The 10689-nt window shown below is 57.6% G+C and overlaps 2 protein-coding genes across 3 annotated transcripts; one reads left to right on the forward strand and one right to left on the reverse strand.

The window, feature by feature from the left end:
• KAT2A (lysine acetyltransferase 2A) lies at window positions 7–8712 on the reverse strand. Of its 2 annotated transcripts, none has more exons than XM_018065108.1 (18): window positions 8315–8712; window positions 8050–8173; window positions 7569–7714; window positions 7387–7476; window positions 6905–7086; window positions 6622–6813; window positions 4784–4890; window positions 4482–4592; window positions 4244–4380; window positions 3952–4160; window positions 3644–3770; window positions 2205–2315; window positions 1758–1901; window positions 1392–1506; window positions 1272–1308; window positions 1122–1185; window positions 903–987; window positions 7–795 (listed from the first exon to the last, which is right to left on the reverse strand). In XM_018065108.1, exons 1-18 carry the CDS (start codon window positions 8651–8653, stop codon window positions 602–604), a joined length of 2514 nt encoding a protein of 837 aa, XP_017920597.1. In that variant the 5' UTR covers window positions 8654–8712; the 3' UTR covers window positions 7–601. The 2 variants fall into 2 exon arrangements, with proteins under 2 accessions (XP_017920597.1, XP_017920596.1); XM_018065107.1 differs by having other exon boundaries at window positions 4244–4383.
• On the forward strand, window positions 10100–10657 carry HSPB9 (heat shock protein family B (small) member 9). Its single transcript, XM_005709618.3, has one exon. The coding sequence runs from the start codon at window positions 10154–10156 to the stop codon at window positions 10625–10627; it is 474 nt and encodes a 157-aa protein (XP_005709675.2). The 5' UTR covers window positions 10100–10153; the 3' UTR covers window positions 10628–10657.

A 10689-nucleotide genomic window follows, 5' to 3' on the forward strand; every position in this document is an offset into this window, starting at 1 on the left:
CACAAGACAAAACAAAACCAAAACTTTATTGTTCCCTTGGAGGGATTAATGCCAGGAAATGAATGGTCCCCATGCCCCCTACCCCTAGGGGACAAACAGAGCAGTGCCGGGTGAGGCATGGCCCCTTCAGTCCAGCTTGAGCTTCCAAGCTCTGATGCCCCCTACTCAAGCTAAAATTGGGGATCCTGCCCTTGAGGAACCAGTGATCTGAGCAAGGCCCAGGATTCCAAAGCTGTATCGCTTGTGGGGAGTGTGTGTGTGTGTGTGTGTGTGTGTGTGTGTGTGGGGATCGGATCAGGAAGAGGGGCGGGGGGGGGGGGGCACCAGGGCGGGGCAGCGTTTATCCTCTGGCCACTAGCCATGCTTAGAGGCTCCCAGAGCAGGGAAACCCATTCCCAAGCTCAGACATGATGAAAGGTGGGACAGAGCTGCAGCCTTGGGGATGCCTCAGGGCCCAGAAAGGGCTGCAGGATCAGGGGCTGGAGGGTCCCGGGCTGGAGTGTCTCAGACAGAGGGGGACCTGGGCACAGGGGCACCCCAGGGATGAGATCAGAACTGGAGGAGGAGACATTCCACGTTGAGGCCGAGGTCCAAGGCTGGACTACTTGTCAATGAGCCCGCCCTCCTTGAGCTTGAAGTAGAAGAACTTCTCCAGGGCGCTGGCGCACCGGCAGTACTCGCTGTCCGGGGGGTTGTACTCGCGGCAGTTGGCAATGACCCGCTGCAGGTCGGCCACAAAGAGCTTCCGGGTCACATAGTAGCGGCTGCGCAGCCTCTCTGTCATGGTCTTCAGGTCTGGGCAGCAAGAGAGGAAAGGGCATACCTTTGAGAGGCTGCCCGGCCATGGAGGGCCGGAGCTGGGGCAGGCGTGGGAGGAAGGGGTTAGAAGGAAGGGTCCTCACCAATGGGGAAGCGGATGACCTCGTAGTAGTCTGGGGCCTCTGACTTCTTCACGGGCTCCATGAAAGGCCAGGCACTGGGGTGGGACTGCAGAGGACAGTCAAGCTGGGTCCAGATCCACTGTGCCCCTGCCCAACTCGGGACTGCCACCCCCTCACCCTTGGTCAGAAAGCCACAGCCTTTGGCACAGGGACCCCCAGAAGAGAGCCTGGTCTCCCCACCTTGATCTGGGCCAGCAGGTTTTTGAGGGTTGTGTAGAGCTGGTCAGGGTCCTTCAACTCCTTCCTGGAGCAAGAGAGGCCGAGTCTGAGGCTCCTGGGCCCTCTGCTGCCCTTGCCCCACACTGTCCACTCCCTCCACACAACACTCACCCTTTCTCCTTCCCCAGTGGCTTCCAGCCTGTCTCTCCTGCAAAATGGGAGAACACCCTTAAGAATGCCTATCCACACCCCGAGCAGCACAACCCCTCCCGTGCCAAGACCCTTGCTCACGAATGCCAGGGACGCTCTCCACAGGGATCTGGCGCACACCCTCCTTGAAGCAGCTGAGCCCGGGATAGACCTTTCGGATCTGGGCCTGTTTGCGCTCAATCAGCTTCTTGATGATCTGAGGGAAGGAAGGGTCTGAGAGGCCAACCCAGCTCCAGCGACCAGACTCTCCGGCCGCAGGCAGGGAGGGCTCCCCCACTTGCCCCTCGAGGCAGCGCAAGAACCAAGACCCTGGCCAGCCCCACTTCATGTGTGCACAGCAGGTATATACGCATCTCTATACCCACACACGTGTTCACTCAAGCGCGTGTTCACTCAAGCGCATGTTCACGGAGAGCCCCATGGAGACACGCACGTGAGCATACTCACCTCCTTCTGCTTCTTGATGATGTGGGACAGCTCTGTGTAGGGGATTCGAGGGTTCAGCTCACACTCCATCAGTGTCGCACCCTCGTAGTCCTTGATGTAGCCCAAGTAGCGGCTCTTGGGCACCTTGATGTCCTTGGAGAAGCCCTAGGGAGTGGAGAGTTACCACCAACCCATCAGCAAGGCTCTTCCAGCTTGAATCTGTCCCTGGAACATTTCCAGGCCGGCAGCCCTTCCTGATTCACCCCCGACCCCTGTGCCCCACCCTGAGAACTTCCCAGCTCTCCCCGCTGCCTCTTCCCTGGGGCAGCAGCAGGAGGGAGAAAGACAGGCATGAAGGACTTCCCTACAGGTGCTGGATGGAACAGGGGACATGAAGCCCACCCACACCGGGGGCGAGACAGAATGACTCCTGACCCCAGTCAGTGGGCAAACAGAGGTGAGAGTCACCTGCTTCTTGAAGTAGCCGATGGCGTACTCGTCGGCGTAGGTGAGGAAGTAGAGAATGCTGTGCTTGATGTGATACTCCTTCAGGTGGTTCATCAGGTGAGTGCCATAGCCCTGCAGGGGAGGGGCAGAGCTCATCAGGCGGGAGGAGGCAGGCCTACAGCTAGAGCGGCCTCAGGAGGGTGGGGAGAGGAGGGCAGGGACAGGAGGGAGCCGACTGGAAAGGAGGTGGGGACAGCCAGGGGATCTGAGTCAGGTAGGAGGAAAGGCGACCGGCAGAGGAAGGGGAGCTTATAGGGAGAAAAGCAAAGGATGCTGGGTTTCTAAGCGCTTACTCCAGGCCAGGTGCGACGCTTGGTTCTTTACAGAGCAATCCTCAAGTTAACCCATGAAACAGCTATCATTACCTCCATCTTACAGAAGAAAAAACTGAAACTCAGCTATGTCAGGAAATATGTCCAGGTCAGGTGACCAGCCATGGCAGGGAGAGCCTGGATCTAAACCCAACCGGGAAGCTGTGGTCCACAGGCCACGGTTCCCAGTCCCTGGGCCTCAGAACTGGAGGAAAGGGGAGAGGGGATCACAAGGGCCCCCCTCATCATGACATCTGAACCCCAAAGAGACACCCTGTCATCCACAAACATTAGGACCGGAGGCACCACGCAGATCTGAGTTATGGAAAATGGGACAATCATGGAATCTTCTGGTGGTCCAGTGGTTAGGATACTTTGCTTTCACTGCCAAGGGTGTGGGTTTGATTCTAGTTGGGGAACTAAGACCTGGCAAGCCTCACAGTGCAGCCAAAAAATAAAAATAAAAAATAAAGTAGCCACACCATTTTAAAAAAATAGGTAAGACAAACCGGGGACCCTACTAGTCGGCCTGTTGAGACAGGATAGAAGACGGGACGACCACCCAGAGCGGGATTGTTGAAAAAATTATCAACTCTCCGATGCATGTACATGTTCTTGTGATGAAGGAAACACAGATCCATTTAAAAGTGTTACTATAAATCTGGAGAGTTCTCATCACAAAGGAAAAAGCATTTTTTCTCTGCTCCTTTCATTTTGTACCTATATAAGATGATAGATGTTCGCTGTGGTTGTTTCATGATGTATATAAGTCGAAGCGTCGGGCTGTACATCCTAAACTTACACAGTCCTACATGTCAGTTGCATCTCCATAAAACTAGCGGAAAACAAGTGTTACTGATTCTTGGGCACCCTGTGTTGACAGGTGTTTTCTTAATTCAGTTATCAAATTACAACTGCCACCTTGTGGGGATGTGAGGAAGTGTCGGGCCATTAAAAGAAGGCTTGGGGGCAGCTGTGTCACCATTGTGCTGCTCTGACCTGGTCCAGACTCGGAAGCAGGGGGTGGGATGAAGCTGGGACCAGGAGCTCCCTGACCTCCACCCACACTGGGGGCGAGCATAGACTCACCTTGACCTGCTCATTGGAGGTGACAGCACAGAAGACGATCTCCGTGAAGCCCTGGGTGGGAAACATGCGGAAGCAAATCCCACCAATGACCCGCCCGTCCTTGATCAAGGCCAGAGTCTTGTGCTTCCTGAGGGGAGAGAGCTCAGGTCACAGGCCTTACCCGCCCCCTGAATGTTCCTCAGGAACCCACCACCCCGGAGGCCTGAGCTGCACACAGTGCTGGGAACTAAGGAGCAAGAATTCCCCAGGGATGGAGGAAGAGGCCCAGGGAGCAGTGGGGGGTGGCCTGGGCTCTCCCAGGGACCTACGGGTCGAAGACGAGGCGGGCAATGTACTCCTTGGGCATTCGCGGCAGCTGGTGGGAGAAGACATTCTGTAGCCCCACCAGCCACAGCAACACCCGCCGATTGGCCTTGGGTGTGAGCGAGTTGCCGATGACGTGGAACTCAATGATGCCTCGGCGCTCTTCCAGGCGAGCAGTCTCATCCCGGGCGGCGTTGGCCGACAGCAGGCTCGTCTGGGAACCAGAGCAGGGAGTGATGAGCCAGGGTCTCCGGGGGTGAGCCCCCGCCCAATGGGTTGGGAGGCTGGGCTGCCCACCTCGGGCCCTAGCATGGCGGCGGGGTCGGTGATGGTGAGCATGACCTCATTAACCAGCTCCATGGGGATGTCACCCATCACACGGAGCCGCTTGGCGTCCTCCAGGGTCAGGTTCTCTGGGAGCTTCCTCTTCTCGCCTGCTGAGGGGGTTGGCAAGGTCTCCCAGGCACAGCAAGAGAGACCGGGCCAGGGTTGGGTGGGGGAAACAAGGGGTGGAGGTCAGGGGTCAAGTACCCACCTGGCATGGGCTCAGCGCCTCCAGAATCCAGGCTCAAGGAGCTGTTGCTGCTCCCACCCATGGTGGGGCTGAAGATGGGGGCACTGGGAACAACTGCAGCGCTGACTGTAGCTGAGAGAGCAAAAGAGGAAACAATCGGGATGGAACTCAAAGGTAGGGTGTGTCCTGCAAAGATAGCCTGGCTCTCCCACTCCTGTCGAGCCCTCCTGCACATCCCCCCTGCTACCAGTCGCAGCCCCTCCTCCCCCAGAGGTGCTGAGCTCAGCCAGGAAGGCCAAGCAGACAGCCTGCTGCGCACGTACCTGGCCGGGGCACCAGTTGTGTTCCCTCTGAGGGCGGCATGGTGAAGCCCGACTCCCAGATCGGAGAGTTTGCCCCATAGATCTCCTCCTCCAGCATGGACAGGAATCTGTGGGGAAGGGTACAATCTGTCCCACAACTCTGTCCTCCGACAGGGAGCAGCCTGGGCCAGACACAGGGACTGGAGGCCGCCCAGGGACCTGGGAGACAAAGATGGCCTCTGTGCTCTGGGAGCCCCTCTCTGAAGATAGGAGGACAGGATGATTCAGAAGAGATCAGAGGCCCAGTATGCCAGGGTGAGGAGTGCAGGGGGACAAGGCCTGAAATGATGCCATCCTGTGCTGCGCACCAGGCAGGGCACCCAGTCACCCTGGGCCTCAGTATCGAAATGGGACTCCACCCTCTCCTGCTACCTCCTGCTCCCACCTGGTGGCTGGAGGAGCACAGGAGGGTCTGGATCAGTCAGGAGAGAGACAGAGTGTGTGTGTGTGGTGTATGTGGGTGTGGTGTGGTGTGTGGGTGTGGTGTGGTGTGTGTGTGTGGTGTGGGGTATGTGTGGTGTGTGTATGTGTGGGGTGGGAGTGGGGGTGTGTGTGGTGTGGTGTGTGTGCGGGGTGTGTGTTTATGTGGTGTGGTGTGTGTATAGGGTGTGTGTGGTGTGGTGTGTATGTGGGGTGTCTATGTGTGGGGTGGGTGTGTGTGTGTGGTGTGTGTGGGTGTGGTGTGTATGTGGGGTATGTATGTGTGGGGTGCGTGTGTGTGGGGGGTGGGTGTGTGTCTGTGGTGCGGTGTGGGATGTGTGTGGGGGCGTGTGTGTGTATGTGGGTGTGTGTGGGTGTGTGTGGTGTGTATGTGGGGTGTGTATGTGTGGGGTGTGTGTGGTGTGGGGTGTGTATGTGTGGGGTGTGTGGGGTGTGGTGTGTGTGTGTGGGGTGTGTGATGTGGGGGGTGTGTGGTGTGGGTGTGTGTGTGTGGTGTGGTGTGTATGTGGGGGGTGTATGTGTGGGGTGGGGGTGTGTGTGGGGTGGTGTGGTGTGTGTGTGTGGGGTGGGTATGTGCGTGTGGTGTGGTGTGTATGCGGTGTGTGTCTGGTATGGTGTGTATGTGGGGTGGGTATGTGTGGGGTGGGTATGTGTGTGTGGTGTGGTGTGTATGTGTGTGGTGTGGTGTGTGTGTGTGTATGTGGGTTGTGTGTGTGTTGCTCCATCGAGTCCGACTCTGTGCAACCCCATACACTGTAGCCTGCCAGGCTCCTCTGTTGGTGGAATTTTCCAGGCAGGAATACTGGAGTGGGTTGCCATGCCCCCCTCCAGGGGATCTTCCCGACCCAGGGATCGAACCCATCTCTTATATCTCCGGCACTGGCAGGTGGATTCTTCACCACTGCACCACCTGGAAATCTGTGGATACCTATGAACCCGTTTAAAATGAAAAGACAGTGTGGCAAAACAGAGAAAAATCTTACACAAGGACTAGAACAGGGGTGGAAACTGGCTTCTCTTCAAGTTTTAAGCTCTGGTTTCTTGGAATGCTGTGGTGAGACGGATTCTGAGCTGTGTCCATGCCCCAAGGGAAACAGGCAGTCATGTCTACCAGGTGGGTGGGCAGGGGCAGCACTAGCACTCAGGCCATATACCTGCCATCCCACCAGTATACAGACAGGCAAAGAGCTAGTGAATTACACTTGGGCCTTGGGCAAGCCTCCCAGGTAGAGGTCCAGACCCCAGAAGGTTCATGGAGGGAGAAGAGGGACCAATCCAGGAAGCCTTCCTGGAAAAAGGGGACAAGAGGGAGGATGTGAGCGTGGTGCAAGGTCCTGATGGGCCAGAACGAGCCTTACTTGGGGAAGTGGGTGAGGATGAGGGTCCTCTTCTCGGGCACCAGCTTGTCCTTCTCTACTCGGAACTTCTCTAGCAGCTGTCGCCGGGTAACCGTGAAGATGGAGCGGAGAAGGCTGCGCCCGAAGACATGAGTGGTCTCATACCGGGGGAGGCTATCACAGCTCTGGGGCACGTGGCAGTAGCAGAGCCATCTGCAAGAGCAGGAGGTGGTAAGGGAGAGCAGAAACCAAGTTCAGGCTGAGCCTACAAGCCTCCCCCCATGCTATCCCTGGCTGGACCTACCTGGTGTAATTAACCTTGTAGGTAGCCACATCCTCGGCCTGAGACCTCTGCCGAAATTGGGCAGGTGTCTCAAGCTTCCAGTAGTTAAGGCAGAGCAGGAACATCTTTGAGAGCTCGAACATCGTCTGCCGCTCCCGGGGAGCCAGGTGACTAAACTTGTACTGCACAAAGTTTAGCACGCCCTGGGCGGGGAGGGGAAGGGAAAAAATAGGAGAAGAGGTGTGAGCAGCTAGCATGGCCTTCTTATCCAAAAGTAAGGTGCTTCCTGAGGGCAGGGGGCTCTCTCGGGCTTTCACTCTCACTTTGAGCAGGAGAGATTATACCGCTTCCCACCTAGTATACCCACCCTGAGATTAGCACAAAGCAATCTCCTTTCTCCTAACCTCTCCCCTGTTCTCAGGGCAGGCGGGGGGCGGCAGATAACACAGGCTCCCCGCTCCTCCAAGATGCCCTCAATCCTCTTACCACCTTCCTCATCCCACCTGCTCAATATTAGGCTTCTCAAATGGGGGGCTGCCCAGGGACCCCTCCACCACAGGCCGGGTCATCTGCAGGATGCATTTTCGCAGGAGCTGCAGGAAGAGGGAGGGGTAGAGATCAGTGGAGCACAGAGCTTCCCAGCCTCCCTTTTGCCCACTCACACTCTCATTTGAAGGAAGCTCACCTTGAAGAGGTAGAAATAGACCTGCTTGGTGTCCGTGTCCTCCTCCTTATGAACAGACATGAACAGATTCTCCACGTCCACCACCATCCCCAGCAGCCGGTTAATCTCATCCTCCGACACGTTCTCCAGGTGGGACACGTGGTCAGCTGTAAGAATAAGTGGTCGTTGGGAAACACTGACAGAAAAAAATCAACAGGACTTCCTCCTCCTCATTATTGCCAGCCAAGACACATCCTCAGTCCCTCTGACCAGTGTGACCAGGCAATGAGACTGACTGCTCCTATGTCAGCCCTGGGGGGCCTCTTGTCTCTTTTGGTGGGAGGTTTCCTTTCTGCTTCCTTGGGGCATACACACTCCCAGCCCAATTCCTCCTTAGGAGGCATCTTCTGTCTTTCAGAGATGAAACTGTGTGGTCCTGTCCAAGCAGGACCCAGCACTTCCACCTCCCCAACCCCAGTTCCACGGGTACTATCTGCCTTACCCAAAGGGTGCTCACAGCTGCGGCACAGCTCGCTTAGGTTCGCCGCTGGCTGCTGCAGATCCATGCGGGGTGCAGTGGGGGGCTTGGGGTTTTTCCAGCCATTACACTTGCAGGTTTCATTGGCCTGGAAGCAGAAATATCAGTCAATAAGCGTGTAACCCGGAGAAGAGTAGCCGCTCCCCTGTCACAGCTTTGCCCGGATTCCCACCCAAGCCCTAGGATGCCCCAAGCCCCGCCCCCTATTACCCCCAGGCCCCGCCCCCACCTTGCAAGCCGAGAAGACCCCTAGCTTCTCAAGCTTCTTGGCGCGCGGCAGCCCCCGGACTTGCGCCTTCCTTTGGCTGGCGCGCTGCTGCTGGCTCAGGCCAGGTCGAGCCGGATCACCCCCGCTCCCGGTACCCCCACTTCCTACCCCGGGCCCCCCAGTCCCTGTGCTCCCGGCTGGGGCTGTAGCTGGGGCAGGGGCTGGTGCCGGAGTGGGAGCCGGAGTGGGGGCCGAAGCTGGGCTGAGGGTAGGAGTCGGAGTTGGGGCAGGGGCTGGGGACTGAAGCGGACGGGGCTGCGCGGCAGGGGCCGGGGTAGAGGCCTGGGAAGGTTCCGCCATGGCCTCCCCCGAAGCGGAGCGCGGCGCAGCGCGGCGCTCCCAGCCCTAGGGCCGCATGGGCAACCGGCATTCAATGCGCAGGCGTCGCTGCCCCAGGGTATGATGGGAGTTGTAGTCTTTCACGGTTAGTTTCGTCGCCTCCAGGTTCCAGACTTTTCTGTCCTGTCCCTCGATCCCGGACAGCCAAACGAGGCTCGAGCCAGCACCCCAGATTGACTCCTCCTCACTTGTAATCCTTTTAGAAGGCTTCCGAGGTAGTCAAGATTACTGCCTTTTGAGGGCAAGGAGAAGCACCCCAGAAAACAGGCTTCTGTTTGGGGAATCACCTCTCAAGCCATAAAGGTGGAAATCCAGGCCTGGGGCCAGAAGTGTAGTGGTTTCACGCCCACCTCCCTCCTCCCCTCACTCCGCCCCTATCCCACACGTTTCTGGACACAGAATTGCAGCTAGCTCAGTTCAGTTCAGTTGCTCAGTCGTGTCCGACTCTTCGCGACTAGGGTGGTGGTTAGATAACAATAGTTCTATTTCTTGACCTGTTAAGTGGTTACATGGTTGTGCTTTGTGCGCTTTTCTCTGTGTTAACTTATACTTCAACAAAAAGAGGTTTATTATTAAAAGCACTGAGCGTCAGAGTAATGGCCAGGGTCAGGAAAAAGGCTCCTGAGGTGGGGATGAGGGAGCATGGGACGTGCTATACACCCACACCGTGGGCACCTCCCAGTCAGGGCCCACGTCTTCATCTGTGTGGTCCCAGAGCCCAGCTCTGAGCCTGCCGCGATAGGCCGAGGGTAGGATGAATGAAGGAAACCAGAAAGACGCGTGCATCTCCTAGTACAGGTTCATATGTGGTCAGAGAACTGTAGGATATTACAAGAACCAATGACCCCGTGGTCACACTGATGGCTCTGTTCGGGGGCAGTCCTCCTTGCCCCAAGGCCTGATTCGCAGAAGAGCAAGAGTCTCATGGCTCAATCTCATCTTCACTCCATGCTAGTGACCGCTGCATGGTCGGGCTCAAGCGCTGCCAACCTCTTTTGTTGGGTCACAGCCCTGGCCGCCCGGCCCTGTGATGGAGGTAGGACAGAGCCCTGACCAAAAAAGGAGCAGGATCTGGGATAAAAGCAGCAGCAAGAGGCTACAGAGCAGCTGCCAACCTGACCCGTGGAGGTAGGACATGCAGTTCAGTTCAGTTCAGTTCAGTTCAGTTCAGTTCAGTTCAGTCCAGTCGCTCAGTCGTGTCCGACTCTTTACGACCCCATGAATCGCAGCACGCCAGGCCTCCCTGTCCATCACCAACTCCCGGAGCAGAGCTGACCTCAAACTCAGCGGAACCGAACCTCTCTGGAAGCCAAGGGAGCGCCCTGCTCAGAGCTGCTCAGCGCAGCGCTCAGCGCAGCGCGCAGCGCTTGTGTAACGACGCGGGGCCACGAGGCCCCGCCCCCCAGCTCCGACGGGCCGCTAAGTTCTGAGCCTCGAGCCCAACAGCAGTTGCTCACTCGGATGCAGCGGGTCGGTGGCAGTCTCCCTAGCGGGAGCCAGTCAGCCTCCCGATGTCCCAGCGTGGCCTTTACTGAACAGAACCAGGTGGCCACTCTACCGGTGCAGCGGCTCACGGAGGATGTGGCAGCTGTGCGGGACAACGTCCACCCGGAAGATGGCTTCCAGATGAAACTGTATGCCCATGGCTTCACCCCCGAGGAGCTGTTGGTTCAGGTGAACAGCGGATGCCTGGTGGTGACTGGCCAGCGACAACTGGAGGGCTGCAACCCGGATGGGACCGGCTTCCGCGTGGCGCAGAAGGTGCACCAGCAAATGTCACTACCACCGGACCTGGATCCCGCTGCCATGACTTGCTGCCTGACCCCCTCCGGCCAGCTGTGTGTCCGTGGCCAGTGCCGGGCACTGCCTCCCTCTGAGGCTCAAACAGGACCCGCCTCGAGATTCAGAAGCCGTGGCTCTAAGAAACTAGCCTGACCCAGTAAACAACCACCGTAGTGAGCAACAGCTTCAGTGTCCGTGGTCTTTTCTTGGGGCTG

This window comes from Capra hircus, chromosome 19 (genome assembly GCF_001704415.2).
Source record: "Capra hircus breed San Clemente chromosome 19, ASM170441v1, whole genome shotgun sequence".
Lineage (NCBI taxonomy): Eukaryota > Metazoa > Chordata > Mammalia > Artiodactyla > Bovidae > Capra > Capra hircus.

What these genes read in the sequence shown, in the direction of transcription:
- KAT2A (XM_018065107.1), bottom strand. Translation starts at nt 8,653, where the DNA reads ATGGCGGAACCTTCCCAGGCCTCTACCCCGGCCCCTGCCGCGCAGCCC. An exon ending in AGAAGCCTAATATTGAGCAG is followed by an intron (nt 7,087 to 7,386) that starts GTGGGATGAGGA and finishes CTCCCCGCCCAG; the next exon opens with GGCGTGCTAAACTTTGTGCA. An exon ending in ACAACTGGTGCCCCGGCCAG is followed by an intron (nt 4,593 to 4,783) that starts GTACGTGCGCAG and finishes TTGCTCTCTCAG; the next exon opens with CTACAGTCAGCGCTGCAGTT.
- HSPB9 (XM_005709618.3), top strand. Translation starts at nt 10,154, where the DNA reads ATGCAGCGGGTCGGTGGCAGTCTCCCTAGCGGGAGCCAGTCAGCCTCC.